Source organism: Dendrobates tinctorius, unplaced genomic scaffold (assembly GCF_039654945.1).
Source record: "Dendrobates tinctorius isolate UK_male_01 unplaced genomic scaffold, ASM3965494v1 ptg000201l, whole genome shotgun sequence".
In the NCBI taxonomy this organism is placed as follows: domain Eukaryota; kingdom Metazoa; phylum Chordata; class Amphibia; order Anura; family Dendrobatidae; genus Dendrobates; species Dendrobates tinctorius.
Window position 1 is genome coordinate 17,822,290 of NW_027361868.1, and position 28,000 is coordinate 17,850,289.

General features: G+C 41.9%; 1 protein-coding gene across 1 annotated transcript in view; it reads right to left on the minus strand.

Annotated features, from left to right (window-relative positions):
• Positions 1-28,000, minus strand: part of LOC141056974 (tRNA (32-2'-O)-methyltransferase regulator THADA-like) — a 541,174-nt gene that overhangs the window by 398,923 nt on the left and 114,251 nt on the right. The window contains exon 5 of the mRNA XM_073553454.1: positions 3,600-3,691. Coding sequence (XP_073409555.1) covers positions 3,600-3,691 — 92 coding nt within the window. The remainder of the gene's footprint in view (positions 1-3,599; positions 3,692-28,000) is intronic.

Genomic DNA, 28,000 nt, shown 5'->3' on the forward strand with positions numbered 1-28,000 from the left:
CTTTCACAGTTCAGGAGGATCATGCTATTTATTGTGATAAAAATCAATGAGATACGAGACGTTCCAGGCGAGGAGTGAAACAAATGTGGCCCTTTCAGACATTAAACACTCAATTCTTTTATGTATGGTCAGTGGACTATATATATGACAGGACGGCTTGTCTTTCATAAAGCAGTGTATTCTTTTTTATTTTTATCACTATAATACTTCATTCAAGGATCGGCACATAAGGATTTGTCTCAGGTTCCCCATACGACTATTGGTGGGCGTCCTTGGGACTGTTTAACCTGGCAGCTCAAATCATATTAAAAGAAGTCAGAGGACACATTCTTCCCGTCCTGGGCACGACCGTGGATTCTAAATATTGCTCTAAACTTGTGACCCAAACGAATATCTTGTAATTACAATCAAAAGCGGAAAAACCTCGAAGACCCAAGATCTCTATAGTGTTTTGAGTTTCAAAGGACGTTCTATCAGAATAATGTGCCAGCTCCAAAGAATGGATCTATCCACATGCAGAATTACTTGGTCTTGCCCTGAAAGATCAGCCTAAAGTGCACCATGCAATGAATGATCTATGGCTTCTCAGAGAAGTTGGCTACCAAGGAAAAGCGTTGGATAAATAATAGGAAATTAGACTAGTTGGTTTCCAATTCTTCAGTTTCAGAGTATTAGTCAGTAGGTTCTTGCTGCCCAAAATCACAAGCAGTATTAAATAGGGACAAGCTCTGACAATAGAAAGAACTATGGCCCCAATTCCTCATTCTTTTTCCATTTTATTTTGCGCTTTATTATGCATTTTTATGTTGGCCCCAAATTCATTATTTTTTTTGTGCCATCTTATGCTACTTTTTGTCAGTCCTCATCATTTTTAGGTTGGCTCGACATTGTGAGAGTGGTTCGCATTATCCAAAGGTTTTTGTTTCATCCATCATTTGAGACTTTCCCAAATGAAGGAAATTTGTAATAAACTATAAAAAAAAAAATCTAAAATACCAAATTTGTCTAAATTTTATTTTTTTCCACACGGTTGAAGACTAACCCTTTAAACCTTTTTAGAACATATGTGTTTAGTATCGCTGTAGTATTACTGAACTTGATATTCATATTATCAATTCATTTTTACAGTAAAACTAATGCAATAACAAAACCCCAAAAACAATGGTGGAATTGCATTTTTTTTTTTCACCATTTCTCTCCACTTGGAATTTATTTCTATTTTCCAGTGCATTGTATGGTAAAATGAATGGTGTCATTATATACAACTTGTCCAGCCAAAAACAAGCCAACTGTCACGGGTGTGTGAGTTGCAACAGACAGTCGTCCTACATCTGGCTGTAGGAGGTCTCTGTTATTGGCACTGCAGACGCCTTCTTAATTCTTCTGACTGTTCGACCCAGCGGCAACCTCACTCCAGCTCTAGTTGACGCACATGGACCTGGGTGTTTATAGACTCCCTGTCTGCTTCAGGAAGCCGCCGGTCATTCAATTTTTCCCTTGTAAAGGATTGGAACTGTAGCTGTCAGCTAACTTCCTCTCTGTTGGTCTGGGAGGATGTTTGGTGTTCTCTCTCTGAAGTCTGCTCAAGCTAAGTTTCTCTCTCTTTGTCTCCTTTATGGTCTTTCGTTATTAGTGGGGACTCACAAGTGCTCACCCCACCCCCTCCCTATCCAGGGCCTAGCTCTAGGGTTACACAGGGCTTAGGTTTCCTGCTTGGCAGTGTGTCATCCGATGGTGTTCTGCTGGAGTACTATAACCACTGCAGGCAATCACGGGTGAGTGCTAGTGAGCATCATATTTTGTTATTTTTTACAGCTGCAAGAGACCATTGAGCTTTTCCATTCGCTCAGACAACCACTTTAAATAGAAGCTTTAAGGGGCTTGCTCTCTAGCTTACGTTAGCATCATATACATATAAAGTCAAGTCTCCAATATCATTAGAACTGTAAACTCCTTTGGCCAGGGTCCTCTCTCCTGTAGAACGTCAGTTCTTATGTGCAGGGTCCTCTCTCCTGTAGAGTGTAAGATCTTATGGGCAGGATCCTCTCTCCTGTAGAGTGTAAGCTCTTATAGCTCTTATGTGCAGGGTCCTCTCTGCTGTAGAGTGTAAGCTCTTATGGGCAGGGTCCTCTCTTCTGTAGAGTGTAAGCTCTTATGTGCAGGGTCCTCTCTGCTGTAGAGTATAAGCTCTTATGGGCAGGGTTCTCTCTACTGTAGAGTGTAAGCTTTTATGGGCAGGGTCCTCTCTTCTGTAGAGTGTCAGCTCTTATGGAAAGCAACCTCTCTCCTATAGAGTGTAAGCTCTTATGGGTAGGGTCCTGACTCCTGTAGAGTGTAAGCTCTTAAGGGCAGAGTCCTCTCTCCTGTAGAGTGTATGCTCTTATGGGCAGAGTGTAAGTTCTTATGTGCAGGGTCCTCTCTCTCCTGTAGAGTGTAAGCTCTTATGGACAGGGTCCTTTCTCCTGTAGAGTGTCAGTTCTAAAAGGCTTCTGTCCTTTGATCTCACTGTTTAGAATATGATAATTTTACTGTGCAATATATGATGCGGCTATATAAATAAAAATGCTCAAAATTTAAAAGGCACCTGACAGCTGATGCATGCTGCCCAATCCAAGGTAGCATGCATCAGCCACTGGCTGTATGACTTCAGCAAGGCAAGTTTGACTCTGAAACTCCGTGGCATTCCAGGGAAAAACATACTTTCAAAGACGCCAACGACCAAGCCACACAGGTGACTAGTTTGAAAGACAGATCCCTGATGGGTTCTCTCTACCCACTACCAGATCTTGCATGTATAGGAAGACACCTGCCACTCAAGGGTCGACTCCGGTGATCCGCTTGTCCGACTAGTCTGTGCGGCTTTTAAAGTGTGCTTTTCTCTAAGATATTGCAATTTTTCAAGAATACACAGCTGAAATCAAACAGCGAGTAACTGATACATGCTGCCCGTGGGTCGGGCTGAATATATTAGCAGTCAGGTTTCCCTTTAAAGATTGCAGTGAAAGTATTTTCAGGCCAACTAGGCAACGTAAAACAAATCCTACAGTGCAGACTTGGAGCCGAGAGTCCACATAATGGCGTGCTCACCCCACTGGGTGGTCCTAGAACATTTTATTTACAACAGTTGAATCGAACAAAAGCAGACTAGGTTCCAGCACTTTGTCACCCGCGATTACTTACAGCGCAACGGACTAGAAACACTACACCGTGTGCACTAAGTAGCATTACAAAACACGGAATCCAACACTTCACGGCGACGCCAGCCACCATGACTTTGTGTCCGCACTGTAGAATCAGATTTACTTCCATCTTATGCAGCGCTAATTATCTGCAGACGAGTGTCACGGACAGTGATTCATTTCATCTGTTTGGCACATGCCATATTTTTTTTGTTTTACTACAGAAGATGTAAGGGGCCGATTACATTTGGAAATCGGCTTTTTAAGCTTGGCAAGCGTAGGAAGTAAGAAACAAGTTGAGAAGTTTCTTTGTAACATTAGTCGGCAGATAAATCCCAGAAAGCCGGCAAACCTTTTTCGAATTGGTGTTGGCCAAGAGATTGTTTTTCACAAGTGATGCTCGTTTCAAGTGGTGCTTACCTGTTTTTTTTGGAGCGCTCATCTTTTCCTCTTTTGACTCCAAATATTCTTGTAATCAGAGTGCTGAAGAGAAGCGTGGAGGAATTTCTCACCTAAAGTAAATAGAAAACAGGTAAAGCAAAATATCACGGAGGGAAAAAGACTTGCAGATGCCTTTAAGCACTTTATTTTCAAAAACACACAACCCAGAATTGAGACGTGTAGTCACAATATTCAGGAGGCACTTACAGACCACCGCACCTCAAAACATACTGTTATATGTTCCTGAAGGAATTTTTAAACAAACCTATTGCCCCCTCCAATAATAAAAAACATGGGTTCGAGTGGATCGGCGCAAACGCCCTGCTTTTTATTAGTTACATCCAGAAATATGTTTAGTAAGGGATATTCTCAGCTTGGTTTGATGGACCGAGCAAGCAAAACACAAACTGATCCAATAAGCTTTCATTTCGAAAAGTTCAATAGCACCACGGCAGAAATAGAAAACCTTGGTGGAAAAAAAATAACATTTCTATGAGTTATAAAAGCGGTCTCCAGACATTCCATAATTATTGATTTAAAGGTATTTTCATTTGATGAACACCATAATCTCTCATTTATAATTAGACAAAACAGAAAAGAAAATGATCATTAAAATCTATGGTCCTTTAAAAAAAGGAGGCTGAATTCTGCCTCTTCACTATCCGGGCAGCTTTGGGAGATTCCCTGGCTCTGAGCTGTGAGATATCTTTGCTTGTAGGGAAAGAGTACAGCATGTACAGTAAATACAAGAAATATCTATGCTGCTACCTTCTTAATAGTTATGGTAAGAAATGAAGCAGTGTTAGATGGGTTCCTGTGTATTATTGAGCAGGAGGAAGACAGAAGAAACAACTACAGAGGTAAAACTGTCCCAGCTCCTCAAGCTGTCTGCTGTTTGGATGTAGTCAGAGACTCAGATATGAATCCCTTAGAAAAAGCCATGAGAGCCAATAGTAGATAAAACCTTTTAGTGGTCTACAAAGAAATAACACATTTACCACCCCTACCAAAAAAAAACTACGTATCTAAAGTAATAAGAACATAATGTACTTGTGGTCTTAAATTAAAACCAGCAAATAACCATAAAAATAACTTAAAGATGCAAAAAAAAAAAAAAAATTGGTCCGCAAAATAATTTTCTTAGCAAAAGTATTATAGCAAGGTTTGGAAATTCTTTTTTGTACAACATCCATTCATAGATGTAAGAAAAAATACAACTATCAGTCAGGCTGACTGAGCTGAGGATGTGAGTCCTGCATCTGCAGCATTACACAGCAAGTGGTGTTTTGTCTTTTTTTTTTTATGTATATACAGTAAATGTGGTTTACACTAAAATAAATGGGTTTTTTTTGGGTGGGGGATGGCGGTTAATTATACTTTTATAACTTTTTCTTATTATAATTATTATTTACAAATATTTGTAACAAAATAATTCCCCCAAGAAGTGAAAAAATGTGTAGATTACAGGTTTTACCTGTTGTTCACCTCTTCATTGTAACAGGGGCATTTGAGTAATGCTGGTTACAGGGGTTATTTGACCTTGAGCTACAAGTCTACAGTCACTGTATGTGACGGCAGACTTGTGAATCACATTGCGTGATGAAACTACGGTGCTGGAAACATGACCGCAAGTAGGTGATTTGCATACAAGCAGTCATGTGTCGACTAGATGGGCGCGACCTTGCTCAAAGCCAGTGTATTAAGCAGGGACAGATACAGTCTAGTCGGAATGTGGCCAGCAGTATGCAAATTACTTGCGGTCACATGTCTGCCAGCTCCTGATGTGAGGTTTCACAAGTTTGCAGTCACTCATAGTGACTGCAGACTTTTAGCAAAAAAAAACAGACAATTCTTCAGACAAAAACAGACCTCTGCAGTGCTAAAAGTCACTGGAAAACATCATCTGGATTTGTATTAATCATATGTTAGGCCAGGTTCAATGAAAAACAGAGCATGAAGAGAGGGTAGAGAGAGGCTGAGGAGACCGAGAAGGGAGGGATGTAGTAAAGGAGAAAGGGAAATAGAAGAGAGGAAGAATAGAAGAGGAGAGAGAGAACTTGGAGGAAAAAGATGGGGATGGTAGAGGTAAAAGAGAAGAGAGAAAAAAGAAGAAATGGAGGAGTGGAGGGAGAGATAAGAGGACAGTGAGGAGAGAGAGGGAAATAAGTGTGAGGAAAGAGGAGAGAGGGAGCAGAGAGAAGGAAGAGAAAGGGGACAAAGAGGAGAGGGAGGTGAAAAAGTGGGAAGTGAGACGAGAGGGTGGAGAGGAGAAAGGGGAGAATAAAGGGAGAAAGGGGAGAACGAAGGGAGAAAGCGGAGAAAAAGAGGGGAGAGGGAGTGAGGAGAGAGGACAGTGGAGAGAAGAGAAATGGGAAGAGAGAGGAAACAGACACACCTGAAAGAGGTGGAGAATATGAAAAGGGGATGTGGCCTGCCACCACATGGCAGAATTACTATAACGTATGTCATCTGAACTCTAGGCCAGCGTATGGTGTAGCTATCATCTTCTGGCACAGGACTTGTACATTCTTAGCATATTTAGCGCACCTTTGTTCAGCGCTCTAGAGGTATAAGACTGGAGTACAAAACGCCAATCTTGATAAATTCTCCCTATTCTGTAATGTACAAAAAAAAAAAAAAAAAAACCTAAATTTCGAGCAACTTTTAGCACAACAATTTTGCTGCATGTATCTTAATAAATCTCACTTTCACTATACATAATAGATGAGGCAAGGTGGATGGCCGGGGGAGAGTGGGATTTTTCAAGCTACACCTCAGGTAAAAGCCAGCTGATGGAGGATGCTTCTGCTAAGCACGTGTTTGGTGGCATTGTGCAAGAACTATAGATCATATTTGGATAGTTCCATCAAATAACCTTCTACACTCATTCCACATGTAATTTGCTCAAAGGCATAAAATAAACAGAAGGCCATGATGAGCTTTCTTGCCAAGACCAACAAACCACATTTCAGGCCTTTGTGTCCTTGTTCTACACATGGTGTCCTTGAGTGGCTGCTAGTTACTGGATGTTTAGTACAAAAATTCTTTCGCCCAAGTATTAGGAATTCTAATTGGCACAAGAACTGAACTTAAGTGACACTGTGCGTAGAGAGCAGAGAATTTTTATGTCGAAGGACAAAGGCGTCCTCTATAGTACCTCTCAGCGCTCGTAATCAGTTCACAATGCTTATCTTGCCTTGGTCTGCTGAGACGGCATATTTTCAATCTTTAATTCCCACAGATAGCTGTATTGGTGTTTCATTTATTTGCCGGGTTTTCTGCTGTCATACTCATAACATTTGACGGCAGCTGCCAAGTTTGACAACTTTGTTAATTCTCATCGTGCCTACAAGAATATTTGTCTTCAATAAAAACATGTGTTTTACATATTCTGAGAATGATGAGAGAGGAAAAAACATTTGGTGGAAAAGAAATCCCCAGGAACATGAAAGAATCCTCTTCCTCTCTGAAGAGGCAAATTGTATATTTAATTTCCCAAGAGGAGCATTGCACGGTCTATAAGTCTCCTTCCATTGGCATGTCACTCTCCACAAGGAGAAGCATTAACCATTAGACCCTAGTCAGAGGTTGCTCTCTCATACAGTTAAATCCTCATCTCATGCTTTGCACTGAGGAGGGGCAACACCCCGAAACACGTGTCTGCAAATTGAGATTCTGGTTTGGCTTTTATCCCAAGTCGCGTGGGTAAGGTTCATTAGACGGTTGCTATTGACTTCTAGGATTGATACTTCCAATAGGTGACACTAGAGTTTACATCCTCTTCCTCTGTCATGAGGCAATATGCATATTTAATTTCCCAGAGAAGCTTGGCATGGCTTACAAATCTCTTTACACTGGCATGTCATTTTCCGCCATAAAACATCTGGAAAACCACGAAAAAAAAAAAAAACTAGAAATAAGCATTTGCATTTTCGATAAATTCAAAACACTTAGGACTCTTTCACACTTCCGTTTTTTACAATCAGTCAAGATCCGCCAATTTTGAAAAAAAACGGATCCGCCATTTTTCTTTGCGGATCCGTTTTTTTGCCCATTGACTTTCATTGTTGGCGGATCCTGACTGATTGCCGTCCGTTGCATCCGTTTTTTTTGAGGATCCGCCACAATGTTAGTGTCCGTCAACATCCTCAAAGATTTCCAAACGGAGCTTGCAACGTTTTTTTGGCCGGCGGATCCTCCAGACACTGAATTAACCCCAAAATCTGTCTGGGTGCCGGAGAAAACAACTCACTCTCTCTCTCTCTTTCCCGTCCAGCGGTAATTTCCTCATTTTCAGGATCCGTCTAAAAACGGATCCTGTGCCATCCGTTCACATCAGTTGAGAACAGATCCGCTTGTCTGCCTTTTTGGCGGATTTTAACTGATGCAAATAACTGAAGTGTGAAAGAGGCCTTATACTGTATGTCATACAGTATATGAAAGTAAGGAACTCCATGCACTTTATTAAATAAATTCTTTTTAAATGACAAACCAATTAGTTTTAATGTTTCGAATCTAGTAAGTGGACCTTCATCAGAACTGATTGTCGTACATTAGACACTTACAATCTGCCAGGATGCAGCAATGTGGCATGCATCACTATGGAACGGCGTCATTCATTGCTGAGGCTGCTGTAATTACAGGACTTCATTAGCTAGCAGCAAGACTCCTCTATATAAGGCACACCGATAGCTAGTAGATTCATGTTTGGGAAGGATTTTGGTCTTATTTCAGCTGTAGCAGTTGCTGTCTGCTGCATTGAACAGGGAGGAAGTAATTCACGAATCCTCGTATCCAACCCCATTTTAAAGCAATGAAGTTAACAGTATAGAGCACTATTTATTTATTTTTAATTCGAGATGAGCGAGTGCTGAGACGATCGTTATTCCAACTGAGCAATTTCTAATGCTCGGAGGCTCGTTAAGAGTAGCAAGTATAATGGGAGACAATGGAAATCTGAGAATCTTTCCTGCAGACCCTACAAGGAAGTCTGGGGGCAGTGAAAATGTTCAATTGCATGTAAAAAGTGCTGAATGGAAGGATAACCGCATATGGAAGACCCCCGGAAGCACCTCTGACTCCCAGATCGCTGCTGAGAACAATGGTATTACACTTTTACTACACTTTAAGAACTGACAATAAAACATTCAAAATCAATGAGAAATTGGGAGTTTACAGAAAAAAAAAATGTTAAGAAACATTCTTTCCTTTATAATGACTTGTATAAAAGGCAAAATTTTAAAAAAAGGGTTAAAAATATATATAATTTAAGAATACCAAAATTGAATTTTTTATTAACCCCTTAACCCCCAAGGGTGATTTGCACGTTCAAGACCGGGCCAATTTTTACAATTCTGACCACTGTCCCTTTATGAGGTAATAACTCTGAAACGCTTCCATGGATCCCGGTGATTCTGAAATTGTTTTCTTGTGACATATTGTACTTCATGACAGCGGTAAAATTTCATTCATATAACTTGCGTTTATTTGTGAAAAAAACGGAAATTTGGCGACAATTTTGAAAATTTCGCAATTTTCCAACTTTGAATTTTTATGCCCTTAAATCACAGAGATACAGCACACAAAAAACTTAATAAGTAAATAAGTAACATTTCCCACATGTTTACTTTACATCAGCACAATTTTGGAACCAAAATTTTTTTTGTTAGGAAGCTATAAGGGTTAAAAGTTGACCAGCGATTTCTCATTTTTGCAACACCATTTTATTTTTACGGACCACATCACATTTGAAGCCACTTTGAGGGGTACTATTCTAAAAAACTACACCCCTTAAGGTGCTCAAAACCACATTCAAGAAATTTATTAACCCTTCAGGTGCTTCACAGGAATTTTTTGAATATTTAAAAAAAAAATGAACATTTAACTTTTTTCACAAAAAAAATACTTCAGGTTCAATTTTTTTTAACAGGAGAAATTGGACTGCAAAAGTTATTGTGCAATTTGTCCGGAGTACGCTGATACCTGATATGTGGGGGGAACCACTGTTTCGGCGCATGGCAGAGCTCGGAAGGGAAGGAGCGCCGTTTGACTTTTTCAATGCAAAATTGGCTGGAATTCAGATCGGATGCCATGTCACGTTTGGAGAGCCCCTGATGTACCTAAACAGTGGAAACCCCCCACAAGTGACCCCATTTTGGAAACTAGACCCCCCCCAAGGAACTTATCTAGATAAGTGGTGAGAACTTTAAACCCACAGGGCTTCACAGAAGTTTATAACGTACAGCGGTACAATTAAAAAATCATTTTATCCATAAAAATGATCTTTTCAACCCCAATTTTTATTTTCCCCAAGGGTAACAGGACCCTAAAAGTTATTGTGCAATTTGTCTTGAGTACGCTGATACCCCATATGTGGGGGTAAACCACTATTTGGGCGCATGGCAGAGCTCGGAAGGGAAGCAGCGCCATTTGACGTTTTTGGCTGGAATTGCGATTGGACACCATGTCGAGTTTGGAAAGCCCCTGATGAACCAAAACAGTGGAATCCCCCACAAGTGACCCCATTTTGGAAACTAGACCCCCTAAGGAACTTATCTAGATGTGTGGTGAGCACTTTGAACCCCCCAGTGCTTCACAGAAGTTTATAACGCCCGGGCATGAAAATAAAAAAATCGTATTTTTTCCACAAACATGATCATTTTAAAAACATTTTTTTATTTTCCCAGGGGTACCAGGAGAAAATGGACCCCAAAAGTTGTTGTCCAATTTGTCTTGAGTACACCGATACCCCATACGTGGGAGAAAACTACTGTATGGGCACACGTCGGGGCTCGGAAGGGAAGTAGCAGACTTTGATGGAATGGTCTGCGGGTGTCATGTGCATTTGGAGAGCCTCTGATGTGCCTAAACTACTGAAAGTCCCCACAAGTGACCCCATTTTGGAAACTAGACCCCCCACGGAACTTATCTAGATGTGTGGTGAGCACTTTGAACCCCAAGTGCTTCACAGAAGATTATAACGCCCAGGCGTGAAAATAAAAAAATCTTTTTTTTCCACAAAAATGATATTCTTGCCCCCAATTTTTTATTTTCCTAAGGGCAACAGGAGAAATTGGACCCCAAAAGTTGTTTTGCAATTTGCCCTGAGTACGCTGATACCCCATATGTGGGGGTAAAACACTGTTTGGGCGCATGGCAGAGCTTGGAAGGGAAGGAGCACCATTTGACTTATTCAACGCAGAATTGGCTGGAACTGAGATCAGACGCCACGTTGCGTTTGGAGAGCCCCTGATGTGCCCAAATAGTGGAAACCCCCCAATTCTAACTACAACCCTAACCTCAACACACCCCTAACCCTAACCCTAAAGGGTAAATGGAAACAAATACTTTTTTATTTTATCATTTTTCCCTAACTAAGGGGGTGATAACGGGGGGTTTGATTTACTATTTATGGTGGTTTTTATGTTTGGCAGCTGTCAAACGCTAAAAGACGCTTTTTATTTTAAAATAGTTTTTGCATCACCACATATTGAGAGCTATAATTTTTCCATATTTTGACCCACCGAGTCATGTGAGGTCTTATTTTTTGCGGGACGAGTCGACGTTTTTATTGGTATCATGTTCGGGCACGTGACATTTTTTGATCGCTTTTTATTCCGATTTTTGGGACGCAGAATGAACAAAAACCAGCGTTTCATTAATTTCTTTTGGGGGGTGCGTTTACACCATTCCACGTGCGGTAAAATTGATAAAGCGGTTTTATTCTTCGGGTCAGTACGGTTACAGCGATACCTCATTTGTCATTTTTTTTATGTTTTGGCGCTTTTATGCAATAAAAACAATTTTATATAAAAAAATTATTTTTACATCGCTTTATTCTGCGAGCTATAACCTTTTTATTTTTTTCTCTGATGATGCTGCGTGGTGGCTCGTTTTTTGCGGGATAAGATGACGTTTTAGCGGTACCATGGTTATTTATATAAGTCTTTTTGATTGCACGTTATTGCACTTTCTGTTCGGCGGTATGATAATAAAACATTTTTTGCTTCGTTTTTTATTTTTATTTTTTAAGGGGTTCGCTAAAGGGGTTAACTAATGGGACAGTTTTATAGGGCAGGTTGTTACGGACCCGGCGATACCAAATATGTGTACTTTTATTGTTTTTTTTTTATTTCCAAAAAATGAATTAGGGAATTTTTTTTTTTTTTTTAATTTATTTAGCGATTTTTAAAAAATTATTTTTACACTTTTTTTTTTTTTAACTTTATTAGGTTGTCCCAGGGGGGACATCACTGTCCTGTGATAGATCGCTGATCTGTCACATCACAGATCTCTGTGACAGATCAGCGATCTGTCACAGGCATTGAAGAAGACTTCCTCTTGCCTGCGCTTTGCAGGCACTGAGGAAGCCAGCTCCCTGCAGGCCCCCGTCGCCATCTTGGATTTGGGGACCTGCAGGGAAGGAGACCCCCGCAGCAGCACTGCACATTGCACTGATGTGGGGGGCTCAGGGAAGCACGGAGGGAGCCCCCTCCCTGCTGATGCTTCCCTTTAACCCCGGTACACGGCGATCGTGTTAGATCGCGGTTTGCAAAGGGTTAATGTGTCGGGGCGGTCTGTGACCGCCCCTGACACATTGTGCCGGGTGTCAGCTGTGATAATCAGCTGACACCCGTCCGCGGTCAGCGGCGCTCACCATGTGGGCGCCGCTGATCGCTGTGACGTACTATCCCATCCCTGGGAATTAAGTCCCAGGGCACATGGACGGGATAGTACGTCACATGGCAGTAAGGGGTCAAAAACTTGGAAATTTCAGTGTAATTTATGAACGAAGCAAGAAGTGCCAAAAACTAGACTCAGAGGGACTCATACACCCTGTATGAGACATAAAGAAGTGCCTCTTACACATTCTGTTCAAATTGTAATGTAGTAGTAATCCTAGTCTCATAAGCTAAGTGCAAAGCCTGCCAAAAATTACACGAAGGGTCATCCATACACCCTAAAAGGCACCAACAGTAGAGATTCATTCAAATATTGTGAACTAAGTGTAGTTGTGGTACTCCTACACTCATAAAAGCTCGGCTCATAGTGCAAAGCCTACCAAACATTACAAGCAGGTTCATCCATACATACAACTGGAGTGCCTCAAAAAATTAAGAAAGTGTAATTGTGGTATTTCTACACTCAACGGCTTTGCACAAAGTGCATCCAGTCATCCCTAGATGGCACATATTGAACATTAAAAACACTATGTACTGCTGTCATCTGGTGGTATGGAAAAGTCAGGTCTAATCCAGGCCTTGCTTATTTTTATCAGAGTGAGCGTGTCAGCACTTTGTTGACAGATGAAAGTGCCTGTCTACTATGACCCCCCCAGCGGCACTGAAAACTTGCTCAGAAAAGCTAGCGGCCTCATAAGGCATAGAGTGACAGCTTATGCCAGGTGTCCAGTTTTGAGACCCAATAGCTGAAGGTTGCAGAGGACTTAGGGGGTATGCTGGTTTTGTCAACCAGGTATTGCTTGAGCATCTTAAACAAATGTTTTCCCTCCTTGTCAAAACATTCCCGGTCATCATCGCTTTGGATACTGGGATGGTGTCATGAAATTGGTCCAGGCCTTTGACAGTGTACCCCTGCCTCTCTGCTGTGTCTCCCTTGCTTCTCCTCCTTGGTTGGACAAAGTGAACAAACAAGTACTCTCTTTTGGCCAAGATGAATGTAACTTGAGGGTTACGGGAAAGGCAGCAGTACATAAAGTCTGCCATATGTGCCAAGGTCCCTACAGTCAAAACTTCCCTGTCTCCACCATTATGACATCTCTCCATCTCCTCCTCTTCCTCATTCTCCTCCTCAGCCCATCTGCGTAAGAGACGAGACGAAGCTTGCATTGGTACTAGCCTCAGCCAACTCCTGTTCCTCCTACTCTGTCTCATGTCTTCCTCAGGCTACACCTGGTCCGCATGCATAGCTTCATGTTTAATTGTGAGCAGCAACTGTTTAAGGAGGTAGAGCAGCAGTATTGTTGCACTGACTATGGCATAAGCACTGCTCACCATCTTTGTGGACTACTCAAAGTCTTGGAGAACCGCACGAACGTCAGACATCCATGCCCACTCTTCAGTTATGTGGAGAGGCTGACCAGAAAAACGACGAGTGAGTTGGAGCACATGTGCCGTGCCAAGGTGGAGCTTGGCTTCAGCCTCCACAATGTTCACCCAGTGTGCAGTCAGAAAAATGTTGCATCCCTGGCCACAAGCGTATTTCCACAAGTCGGTCGTTAAGTCGACAATCCCAGTAAGTGCGTTAGTAAGGGCACGGGTTATGTTCCTGGACACGTGTTGGTACCAGGCGGGGAAAAGAGCAGTGGCTGGGGACCGAGTACCAAGGGATGGTTGATTAAATTCACCGCACACTCAAACAGACTTTATGCAAATAGGTGTTCATTTTATTACATGTGGGAGCCAAACAGGAATATAGCACACAGTGGAAGCGATATAAATAAAAGACGTTTCGGCTCAGCCCGAGCCTTTATCATATTATCGCTTATTCCAATATTGGAGGTTTGTAAAGGGTGCAGAAGGAGAGGAGAGTCTCTCAAGAAGAAATACCAAGATAAATGGCTGATGTGTGCTGAGAGAAGGAAGCGCTCCCGCGCTTCTCCTCTCCTTCTGCACCCTTTACAAACCTCCAATATTGGAATAAGCGATAATATGATAAAGGCTCGGGCTGAGCCGAAACGTCTTTTATTTATATCGCTTCCACTGTGTGCTATATTCCTGTTTGGCTCCCACATGTAATAAAATGAACACCTATTTGCATAAAGTCTGTTTGAGTGTGCGGTGAATGTAATCAACTTGTAATTAGGACCTACTGGTCCATTGCACCTGCACCTCGTCTATATTTGACTAGAGTGCACGCTAACCACCCAGAGTACCAAGGGATGGCTGCCGTCACGAGTCGATGGAAATCCTCATTGTCAACAAGCCTAAACGGCAACATTTCCATGGCAAACAGCATGGAAATGGGTTCATTTAGTGTTTTGGGTGGCTGGGAACGTTCCGTTTCCTTCCAAGGCCTGGGGTAGGGACAGCTGAATGCTGTGCTGGTACAATGATTTGGAAGTGCCTGATGATGGTGTGTCAGAATGTGCAAGGACAGGTGCAAGACGGGAGGTATCTGTGCTAGTGTCATGAACAGGGGATTCCATGTTAAAAGGGGTATAGCTAACAAAATACAAGTACAATAATCTTGAACAAATAGAGTCACCAACTGGTACAGGAGGACAGAGGATCCTGCCCACGAGGGCTCACAGTCTACAAGGGATGGGCGAGGATACAGTAGGTGAGGGTAGAGCTGGTCGTGCAGTGGCTTGGTCGATCAGTGGTCACAGCAGGTTGTAGGCTTGTCGGAAGAGGTAGGTGTTCAGGTTCCTTTAGGTTTCCATTGTAGGCTAGAGTCTGATATGTTGGGGTAAAGAGTTCCAGAGTAGGGGGATACACAGGAAAAATCTTGTATGCGATTGTGGGAAGAGGAGATAAGAGGGGAGTAGAGAAGGAGATCTTGTGAGGATCGGAGGTTGCGTACAGGTAAGTACCTGGAGATTAGTATATGCCTGTTTGAGGAGGGCTCCAAGACTTGTTAGACTACATCTTAGCCCTTCTGAAATAGGTGGAAACCACTTCATGGAGACTGCCTCAAATAGGCAGATACTGCCAGAAATTATGTCCAACAGAGCACAAAGTGACTCCATCTGCATCATTACAGTCAATGGCCTATTAGCACCAACATCCGAGTTCTGTTTTTTGACGCAAGTCTCAATGGAACCTTTGACAGTAGGGTAAAATGTAATACGAACATAGCCATACTACTGAACATAAAAACCCTTCTGAATGTTCTTCTTTACTTAAAAGCAACTAGTATATTACACAAATCCCTTTGTGAACATTTCCATCTCCCTGCCATGATAACCTTGTGATAATTGTTCAGCCAGACGGACTCAGCAGAAGACAAATTGAAGTACAGTACATCGGTAAAAACAGTCAGACTTATTTATGATACAAGTCAGCCAAATGGTTCCTATCCGCATTGACAAATGCGTCCTAAACAGCCTTTAACACTGGCCGCTATAAAATATCTCTTATCTTCCAAGACATGGTAATGTATAACAGACCAATAAATCTGTCACCAAAACGGATGCAAAATTTAAATCTTTTCTTGTATTGTGCTACCTGTGGGTCCTGTAAATCTCTGGTGCCTGCTGGAGATGTGTGGAGCATGTATTTTGTCAGAAGGCAAGAAAGATATGTTTTATCGGTTTTAAAAATGCATAAAATAACAGCTATAAACACAGAAGTAGGGAATCAGGAGCCACGAGAAAAAGACAAAAGCAAAAAATTAGAAAAAGAAAAGTAATGGTTGTCCATCCAAAACATTTGAGATGCTACTAGAAAGAGCAACCAGTCAGAAACAGTCGTTATTGAATAGCTAATACATTCTGGATAGTTGGGGGGCTGCCGGGACCTAGACAAAACAAGGTTCCAGTCATCCCACCTGGAGACCGCCGCTACAAAGAGTTTGAATGTAGCAGTTGTCAACCATGTGCCCTGCCAGCCAATTCAAAGTGATGACACTTAGGGCTCATTCACACATCACTTTTTTATAGATGGCACTTGTACTTATGAGCAGTGTAGTTCACGTCTGAATTATTTTTCTCAGACCAAGTAGTCCGCACAAAACCACGGATCAAACGTGCCAATGCAAGTCTATGGGTCAGTGCAAAAATCACATAGCATTTGGATGCCACCTGTGTGATGTCCATTTTTCATGAAATGTTTGATAGAGGTTGGAGAAATTTTTTTTTCCAATCCCAAAAACGACACCCTGTCGATCATGAACACTGATGAAACGCAATTATGGCACAATGATGAAGCAGGCAAAGACATCTAGAAAAATCTAAAGCACGCCCAGAATGACAAAAAAAAACCACAATAGGTGAACACACAAAATAGAACATAAAAATTGTGCAAATTAAAATAATAATTAGACGCAAAATGAAAAACAGACAAAAATCACCCAAACGTAGACGATAAAAGGCGCAAAATATGAATAGGCCCCTATGAGATTAAGGGAAGCCAGAAGAATTATTAATGTAGCAAAGGATTAGAAAAGGGCGATAAGTCATGAGGTCGCACTTGATCATTTAAAGTGTAATCTGTCAAAATATCAAATATGTTTCTTTTATATATGACTTTAATTATACAACTTTCACCATTTTTCCTTTTTCAGGCTCTTTCTATAATTTTCAGTTGTCTCTGAGCTAGTGGATGGAGACGAATTGTTAAGATGTCTCGCTTACGCCGCACACTGCACACACAGACATGAGGAATTCCTTCTTTTCTATATCACACACCAATACTGAGCAGAGTGGCTGTGAATCCAGCATTTGGATGAGCAAAATAACACTAGAAAGAAGGAGCACAATCTGACTGTGTGGCTGTAAACGTATCTTTCTGCATCTTTTTCTTACTCTGTTCCTCCTCCTTCCCTCTCTAGATTTTAAGACTCAGCTCTAATCTGTTAGGTCAGGGAGATTGATTATCGTATTCTTCATAGTGAATGAATAGATTACGTAAATACAGGATGTAAATTGTCACTGAAAGGTATATCAGAACTTAAAGCTTCAGATTTGACCCCTACATCACAGTTCAGGCACTGTAAGGTAACCCGATGCAGAAAAAAATGTAGTGATCCCTGGTATTAAAGCTGCTAGATGTGAATTGTGAGTGCAGCACTACTACTGTACATAACGATCAGTTTAACATAGGGAATGTATTTTGTACTTTAATAGTTACGGTACTTGGCATTACTAAGACAGTGTGCCGGATTCATTAAGACCGGAATCGTGCACATCAGTCTTAACGAAGACAACACTGGAGTAAGGTGCGCCTGAATTTAGAACATCTTTAAAGAGCTGTGCGCCTTCAATTAGAAATATTAGTCAGGGACTGGAGTACATATCTGGCATAATTTATGCCACTAAAGTGGTGTAAAATTTGAAGAATTTACAGACTTTTCTACGCTCCATCCAAGCTGGTGCAGCTGACCAGGAAAGGCAAAACAATGCCCAAGAGTTGCAAAAATGTTATGAAAATCTGAACGGGAATCTGTCAGCAGCTTTTTGCAGCATGATGTAGGGGCAGAGAACCTGATTCGAGCAGTGTATGGCTTACTAGGCTGTATGTTTAAATAAAATCAGCATGAGATTATTAATAGAGGACTAGGTATCTCGTGCCATGTAGTCCTTCTGATCTGACGAACAACATCTATCTACGGGACAGAGGAATAATGCATGGACTGAATCTGACTGTTGAGAGAATGAAGTTCCCGATGCCATATGTGAATGAAACAATTGTGCACCTTACCACGGCTCCATTCACTTTAATGGATCTATAGGTAGAGAACATGTTCCATCACTGGTGCCATAGGCAGTGAATAAAGAGGTGGTAATGCATGTGTACTATATCGCCAGTCAGACACGTCGATATGGGGGGGGGACGCCTTCTTTGTAATGGGTGAGGAAACCAGTGGTCGGAGCCCTACTGATGATACATTTATCACCTATCTTGTGGATCTATATTAAATTGATTTCAATTTGAAGTGAAAATAAGCAATGGTGAGCCTGACCTTTCACCAGCTTCCAACTGAAACCTCATCGACTGATCAGTAGACCGCATGAACTCTGTCACACCGCAATCCAGAGTATGCCACAGCTGTGAAACTATAAATGAACTTTCTTCTGTGAACTTGTAATGTTCTCACTCTGTAAAATCTCCATTAACCAAGATCTAGACGGATGCCAAAATTAAATTATGAACTAACACGCCGCAGTCTGATTTCACAATTGCACTCCCTCATCATAAAACGTAGGAGGATGCCGAGCGCTCACCCCATGGAATGGCCATGAAATCACTAAAGAGCAGCAGACTCAACCAGGCTCCGAATGTAAAATCGCCATCATTTTACGAAACCGCAACACTATGTAGATGGTCTTTACCCACCCAGTGTAAATAGACCGTCTGCCTGATATAATGCGATTATAAAATAGAGAGAGCAGATAATGGTGGAGGAGTAATATTATCAAGGGGGGGGGGGGTTTCAGAACTTTTACTAAAAGGGTTTGTTCAGTGTTGTTCACTTTGACATTGGGAGATACACTGGTGACATCACGTTTGCAGGTGTCTGAGCAACGCAACATCATCAGCAATTCTTACCTCCCAGAAGTGAGTGACGTCAAACAACCCAATAAAGTCAACGATTGCCCAAAATGTGGTCAAGAGATACCTACTGATTGATAATGGTTCCATAACACCTGGTTGCTTTAGGATCAACTTTAAAAAAAGGAGTTCTCTCATGAAGGCAGCTTGGGTCAACATGCTTTAATAAGTCACACGGATAATGTAGAGGGAAGTGTCCTATGTTAGAATCATAGAATTGTAGAGTTGGAAGGGACCTCCTGGGCCATCTGGTCCAACCCCCTGCTCAAAGCAGGATTCGCTAAATCATCCCAGTCAGATGTCTGTCCAGCCTCTGTTTGAAGACTTCCATTGAAGGAGAACTCACCACTTCTCGTGGCAGCCTGTTCCACTCATTGATCACTAACTGTCAAAAAGTTTTTTCTAATATCTAATCTCTGTCTCCTCCCATTCAGTTTCATCCCATTGCTTCTAGTCATTCCTTGTGCAAATGAGAATAAAGATGATCCTTCTGCAATGTGACAGCCCTTGAGATATTTGAAGACAGCAATTAAGTCTCCTCTCAGACTTCTCTTTTGCAAACTAAACATTCCCAAATCCTGCAACCTTTCCTCATAAGAAAGGGTTTGCAGACCGGTCACCATTCTGGTTGCTCTTTTCTGAACTTGCTCCAGCTTGTTGATGTCTTTTTTAAAATGTGGCGCCCAAAAGTGGACACAGTATTCCAGATGAGGTCTGACCAAAGAGGAGTAGAGGGCAATAATGACTTCACATGATCTAGACTGTATGCTTCTGTTAATACATCCTAGAATTGCATTTGCCTTTTTTGCTGCTGCATCACACTGTTGACTCATATTCAGTCTGTGATCTATTAGTATACCCAAGTCTTTTTCACATGAGCTGTTGCTTAGCCCCATTCCTCCCATTCTGTATATGCTTTTTTCATTTTTATTGCCCAGATGTAGTACTTTGCATTTTTCCCTGTTAAAAAAAATTCTGTTAGTTGCTGCCCACTGCTCCAATTTATTTATATCTTTTTGAATCCTCTCTCTCTCTTCTCTAGTATTAGCTAACCCTCCTAACTTTGTGTCATCAGCAAATTTAATCAGTTTACCCTCAATTCCTTCATCTAAACTGTTGATAAGGATGTTGAACAATACAGGGCCCAGGACAGAGCCCTGTGGTACCCCACTTGAGACATTCTTCCAACTGGATGTGCAGCCATTTACGACCACTCTTTGGGTCCGATCACTAAACCAGTTATGAATCCACCTAAAAAATGCCTTGTCCATTCCATACCTAGTCATTTTTTCAATAAGGATTATGTGAGATACTTTGTCAAATGCTTTGCTGAAGTCAAGATATACTATATCTACAGCATTTCCCTGATCCACCCAATCATTGATTCTGTCATAGAAAGAAATTAAGCTAGTCTGACATGACTTAGTAGTTACAAACCCATGCTGACTCTGTTTAATCACTTCATTCTTATCCAGGTACTTACATACATGTTGTTTAATAATTTGTTCAAAGATCTTTCCTGGTATAGAAGTCAGACTCACCGGCCTATAGTTGCCTGGGTCCACCTTCTTCCTCTTTTTGAAAATAGGAACAACATTTGCTCTTCTCCAGTCTTCTGGGACTTCTCCTGTTCTCCAAGAATTTTCAAATATTTTGGAGAGGGGTTCAAAAATTTCTTCTGCTATCTCCTTCAGTACTCTGGGGTGTAATTGTTTCCTCACTATCTTTCTGTCTATAGATATCCTGGATTCTTCTATTCCCTTAATAGGACAGTGAAGAATAATTGATGTTACATTTCCTTTCTGAGAGAAAACAGATGCAAAATAGGAATTTAAAAGTTCGGCCTTCTCAACATCCTGTCTTACCATTTCATCATTTTCATCCTGTAAAAATCCTATAGCATCTTTGACTTTTCTTTTACTTTTGACATATCCCCAAAATCCTTTATTATTGCTTTTGACGTCTCTTGCAAGCCTCAATTCATTGTCAGCTTTAGATAATCTGATTTGTGCCCTGCAGGTTCTGCAGACAGCTTTATAATTATATTCTTCTTTAGATATGCCTCCCTCTTTCCATTTTATAAACATTTCTTTCTTCCTTTTTAGCATGTGCTTAAGTTCTGTGTTCTTCCATCCTGGTTTCCTTAAAATGTTTCCTATTCTTCCCTCTTTTCGGAATTGTTAACAATTGTGCTTTGAGAACTTCATTTTCAAGGTTTCCCATCCTTCCTGGACATTTTTGTCCTTAAGGATATCCAGCCATTGGATTGGATTGGATGTTGATCTCACTTTAAGAGCCAGAAGCTTTTGGTTAGAGTTTGGGTTGACCAAGGCAAGAAGACAACCTGGGATGCAGCCGATCTAAAGACTGAAATAGAGATGATCCAAAATGGCGTGACGAATAAAAATTCTCTTTACTGTGGTGTTCTCAAAACATGTATGTTTAAAAGCTCTAGGGCTTTGAAAAGCGTTGAATGCCTTGGAGACCACAGCTGTAGCACAATTCGATAGCTCTGGGGTTTCAAGATGAGAAAGCTTGGGCTAGGGGAAAATGTGTGTAGATGGGTAGGTAGCTGGCTTAGTGATAGAAAACAAAGAGTGGTTATTAATGGTGCATACTCAGATTGGGCCAGGGTTACTAGTGGGGCATCACAGGGTTCTGTATTGGGCCCCCTACTTTTTAATATATTCATTAATGATCTAGTGAATGGCTTACACAGTAAAATATCAGTATTTGCAGATGATACAAAACTATGTAAGGTAGTTAACACAAAGGAGGACAGTTTGCAACTACAGACAGATTTGAGTAAATTGGAGAATTGGGCTGAAAAATGGCAAATGAGGTTTAACACAGATAAGTGTAAGGTTATGCACATGGGAAGGAGAAACAGATGCTACAATTACTTACTAAATGGGAAACTGCTCGGGAAATCAGACATGGAAAAAGACTTAGGCATCTTAGTCAATAAGAAGCTAAATTGGAGTGCCCAGTGTCATGCAGCTGCCACCAAAGCAAATAGGGTCATGGGATGCATTAGAAGAGGTCTGGGGACACGAGATGAAAACATAATTCTCCCCCTGTACATATCACTCGTCAGACCACACTTGGAGTATTGTGTGCAATTTTGGACGCCGGTGCTCAAGACATTACTGAACTTGAAAGGATTCAAAGGGCGGGCTACTAAAATGATAAATGGAGTTGGTTCACTACAATACCCAGAAAGGTTATCAAAATTAGGTCTATTTACTCTAGAAAAGAGAAGACTTAGGGCAGACCTAATATATATGTACAAGTATATCAGAGGGCAATACAGATATCTCTCCAATGAACTGTTTGTACCAAGAACTGTGACAAGAACAAGAGGGCATTCTCTTCGTTTGGAGGAAAGACAATTTCTGCACCAGCATAGAAGAGGGTTCTTCACGGTAAGAGCAGTGAGGCTCTGGAATTCTCTTCCTGAGGAAGTGGTGATGGCCAACTCACTGAATGAATTTAAGAAAGGAATGGATGCTTTTCTTGTGAGTAACATTATAGAAGGTTACGAATAACATAATATTATATGTAGATGGTTGACCCAGCTTAGGGGAAGGAACTTTTTTCCCTATGGAGAAAATTGGCTTCTACTCTGTGGGTTTTTTTGCCTTCCCCAGGATCAACAATGCAGAACAGCTGCACTAAAAATAGGCTGAACTAGATGGACATAAAGTCTTCCTTCAGCCTTCAAAACTATGTAACTACGTAACTTGTAGTTGTAGACCACCGCAATACACAATTTTTCTTCATCAAGCCATTTTGAAAGATGATTAGTTCATTCTTACAGATGAGCTGCGACTTAGGAGGTCTTGTCTTGGTCAGCCCAGTCACTGTCTAAAAACTACTGTTTCATTTGTCATGATCTTCGCCGAGTCTATAGGAAGGATTGTATCATCAAGCTGCACTGATCATGCATCACACTTTGCAGTAGTGTTGTACCTATACATGTGCAACACCAAAATGAGAGCCTCCTTTATCCATTTAAAACAAATGCCATCTGCCTAGATGTGCTAACCCTAAGAGCACCCCTTTTTGTTTTTTTTTTCTGCTTCATATTCACCCTCTATGAGCCACAATGGAAATCTCTATAAGTTCAGCTACTGTAGTAGCGAACACAGCCTTCCTTGCTGCAAGGGAAACTACTGGTTGACTATGTTTTCATGTTGGGACCTGCTGAGCTCAGCAAGAACAAAGTGGCTGAATTAGAATATGCTCACATCTGTCCTTTATAAACCTTTCGACACAGATGTGAACAGAGCGGATATGAGATCAAATGCACAGAGGTGATCAATTTACACTCTGGATTTTCTACTCCGCGTCAATAAATATTTCTTGAGACGTCAATCACCAATGCTGTAATGTTAACATTCTGCATATACACTCTCGGAGGGAGAGTATCCAAAGGGAAAGTCTGCTTTGGGCAAAAGTTTTTGGTGTCTTCAGAAGAACAAACTGATCGCAGGTTGTGTGGTAAAATGAAGCGCTTTGGTAACACCATGGTATCCATATGCTTATGTGCCATATAAGATGTTATTACTACAGCTCCAAAGAATTTATATATTTCATTCAGATATTGTTGGACCCTCTGCGCCATGGGCCGGGCTTACCCTGGATGGGAGTGTTTAAGTGTCTATTGGGTCTTCACTAGAGCCTCTGATGGTGAGGATAGGCTGGGCTGCCGGTAGACACCAGCTACCACTACGGGGCAGTTCCCGGGACTACACTAGGTGCCTGGAGGGTGAGATACTAGGGTACGGTTTACTGGTGGGTAAGACAGAAGTGTAGTCAGACAGTCCGAAGTCAGGGCAGACAGCATAGGTTTAGGATACACAGCAGAGGTCAGGATAAACGAAAAGGCAGGCTGGGTCGATAACTGGTGAGACAAAACAGTAATAGGCCAATACAGGGAACTAGAGACTGAGCTCCTAAGAACCTAAGTTTCTGTGAGGAATGGAGGGTGGAGTTGCCTGATATATCACTTATTGATTGGTAGGCGAAAGGCCTGGGAAGCAGCTCTGTGGACAGAATGGATACAAACCCCTGCAAATTTCAGGAGCACCCCTCTTTGACTCACAAACAGCAGAGCTCAAGGATCACACAATGCAGCTCGGAGCGATGGTCAGGTACTGGGTGGAGCAGAGCAAAACACGCGGTGAGTAGGGCGGAGCTTAAAAGGCGTGCGAGTGGCTACTATGTGTCCCTATGAAATCTACTATATTCCTGTAATAATGTGGAATAATTCTTTCACTTACTATGAAGACACATACACTCCCAAGAAGGATGTTACCTAGCCGACTGAACCTTGTATCGATTTCTACAGAACTTATAGAAGTTTTTCTAATTTTTCCTTGACAAACGAAAATAAATACAAATCATACATAAAAAAAATATATATATATAGGGACGTCAGTCTATCCACAAGACTAGCACTCACGCAAAATGTTTTTGGTACATTGACTCTGCTAGGTAATTGATCCTTTATACATCAGAAATCAGAGCACACATATTAAATAGTAAAGTGTTTAAGTACCGTAAGTAGTTTTAATGCTTCACTAGTAACAGAGCAAAAATCTGTCATCATTAATTAAAAGATAATCTTCTTAAAAGCTTCCCATCTCTGGAAGAAAACAAAGCCTCAAAAATGGTAAAAACTCCAATTTTTGTTAACGCTCTAACCTAATCCATTCTAATTTACAGCGGACACAGAGCTTAGTTGACCGTCTGACTTTAGGAATCTGTGGCAAACAGCTGGTACAACCTGGTGAAGTTATGGTAGGGCATTTCTCCCATAACTAAAGGGTAAATGTGGTATTACATGCTGGACATTTAAAGGCTATATACATCTTCGCGCATCATTTTTTAAATTGTTTCTTTCATAGCTGCTGCTTAATTCTGAAATTATGACATCGCTCTCTCTCTCTGCTCTCACCCGCTCTTCTCTCAGTATTAGAGACAGCAGCAAAGAGGAGATCTACAAATGAGAGAGGAAAGGGTATCTACGAGGAAACCGAAAAATGGTTGTAGACGAGGAAAGAACACAGATAAAATTACAGTATAGGAGCAAAGGTGAAAGATAAAAAGAAAGCGAAAACTTTACATTTAGGATCCACACAGAGCTCACATCCAACCTGTATCACAGGGAGAGACACTCCCACAAAACTAAAATTTGAAACTTGGATCAAGCTGCGTATCAGGAGTCTGTAAAAGGAAGAAATTAAGATTGCAGACAAACTTCGGAGTACAATTTTATTAATTGAAGATGACCACTAATATGGACATGGTTGCCTTCCAGTACCACCTATATGCATGACGACAATCAGATCTATCCCCCAGATGTCACCTCTCTGCTGTCCACAATCGCAGAGCGTCTATCAGTCATATCCTCCTCCTTCTCATCACACTTCCTAAAGCTCAAAGTAGACAAAAAATTAACTCATCATCATTCCCCCATCTCACCTATTCGATCTATCACAATAAATGACATCACGCTCTCCCCTGTACCATAAAGTCTGATGACTCAGAGTAACTCTGCTCTGTCCTTCAAACTGCCTCCACCAACTGAAAAAATATCTCCAGAACACGCCCTTTTCTCAACCATGTATCTACTAAAATGTTAGTGCATGCTCTCATCATCTCCCACCTCAACTACTGCAACATCCTCCTCTGTGGCCTTCCAGCTAACACTCTCGCACCTCTCCAGTCCGTCCTTAACTTTGCTGCCTGACTAATCCAACTCTCTCCTCCTCCGCTTCTACACTCTGAAAATCCCTTAATTGGCTCCCAATTCCCCAATGTATACAGTTCAAACTATTAACGGTGACCTACAAAGCCGTCCATAATCTCTCTCGCGATATCTTCCAACAAGTAATCTCCAGTCCTCACAAGACCTCCTTCTCTCTTTCACACTCGTACGTTCCTCACCTAATCACCTCCAATACTTCTCCCGAGTATCCACCATCCTCTGGAATTCGGTGCCCCAACACGTCCAATTATCCACCACCCTCAGATTCTCCAGACTGCTCCTGAAAACCCATCTCTTCAAGAAAGCTTACAGCCTGCAATGACCCCACTAACACCTCACCACCACCAGGGCTTCCACAAACCCTCAACCTACTGTCTCCTCCTTCTCCATCCTCCTGTAGAATGTAAGCCCGCTAGGGCAGGGCCCTCTCCTCTCTGTACCAGTCCGTCATTATTAGTTTGTTCACCATAATTTATATCTTTATTCTGTATGCAACTCCTTCTCATGTACAACACCATGGAATCAATGGTGCTGTAAAAATATATAACATTACACGGTTGGTGGTGTATTAAGTCTTTGTTCATGTTTACCATGGGTAAAAAATATTTGCGCATATTTTAGTATTTACCTTTTGTCAATAAATTTAAACTAAATTTCAAACTATAATCTTCAGCCTTGCGTTAATTTTCAGATCTCTTGAATTGTAGTTTGAAGCCTGATCCAAGTTTCATATTTGTCTTCTGTGGGAGCGTCTGCCCCTGTAATACAGGCAGGATATGAGCTCTGTGCGGAGCCAGGGTGCAGAGGTTTTCAGTAGCTCATGTATCAACACAGCTTTATCCTGCAATTTCCTTTGCATGCGCTTTCCTCCTTTTCTATATAATGTTTTCTTTGCCTTCCTTGCCTCCCCCTCTGCTATCTTAAACACAGAGATGGGAATGTGAGAGCTGAGGGGGCTTCAGAACAAGAGCTCTGAAGGATTTGCATAAGTTTTGCATAGAAAGGACTTAAAGACACTCTGCCACATATTGTATAACTTAGCATTTTGGAAGCATATTAGTATTATATATATATATGTATATATATATATATATATATATATATATATATATATATATTTAAAAAAGGTGTACATCGCTTTTAAAGGGACTCTGTCAATACAGAATGACTGTTCAAACCAAGCACAGGCTCTCGGTGGTTTTTGGCTGGGCCAATCATTTAACCACACCTTCCCACCTGCTTGTTTTCCCCTCAATCTCTTCCCCATCTTCTTTGATTGACAGTTTCATAGTCATGGAAGGGCAGAGGTAAAGGGAAAATGAGGGTCAGTATGGGGGACACTATTACACGATGGAAGCCAGGATGGGGGCCATTAGTACACGATGGGGGCCAGGATGGGGGCCATTAGTACACGATGGGGGCCAGGATGGGGGCCATTAGTACACGATGGGGGCCAGGATGGGGGCCATTAGTACACGATGGGGGCCAGGATGGGGGCCATTAGTACACGATGGGGGCCAGGATGGGGGCCATTAGTACACGATGGGGGCCAGGATGGGGGCCATTAGTACACGATGGGGGCCAGGATGGGGGCCATTAGTACACGATGGGGGCCAGGAAGGGGGCCATTAGCACACTATGGGGGCCAGGATGGGGGCCATTAGTACACGATGGGGGCCAGGATGGGGGACATTAGTACACGATGGGGACCAGGATGGGGGACATTAGTACACGATGGGGACCAGGATGGGGGACATTAGTACACGATGGGGACCAGGATGGAGGACATTAGTACACTATGGGGACCAGGATGGAGGACATTAGTACACAATGGGGACCAGGATGGAGGACATTAGTACACAATGGGGACCAGGATGGAGGACATTAGTACACAATGGGGACCAGGATGGAGGACATTAGTACACAATGGGGACCAGGATGGAGGACATTAGTACACGATGAGGGCCAGGAAGGGAACATTAGTACACAATGGGGGCAAGGATGGGGGACATTAGTACATGATAGGGAACCAGGATGGGGGACATTAGTACACGATGGGGACCAGGATGGGGGACATTAGTACACGATGGGGGCCAGGATGGGGGACACTATTACACGATGGAAGCCAGGATGGGGGCCATTAGTACACGATGGGGGCCAGGATGGGGGCCATTAGTACACGATGGGGGCCAGGATGGGAGCCATTAGTACACGATGGGGGCCAGGATGGGGGACATTATTACACGATGGTGGCCAGGATGGGGGACATTAGTACACGATGGTGGCCAGGATGGGGGACATTAGTACACGATGGGGGCCAGGATGGGGGCCATTAGTACACGATGGGGGGCCAGGATGGGGGCCATTAGTAC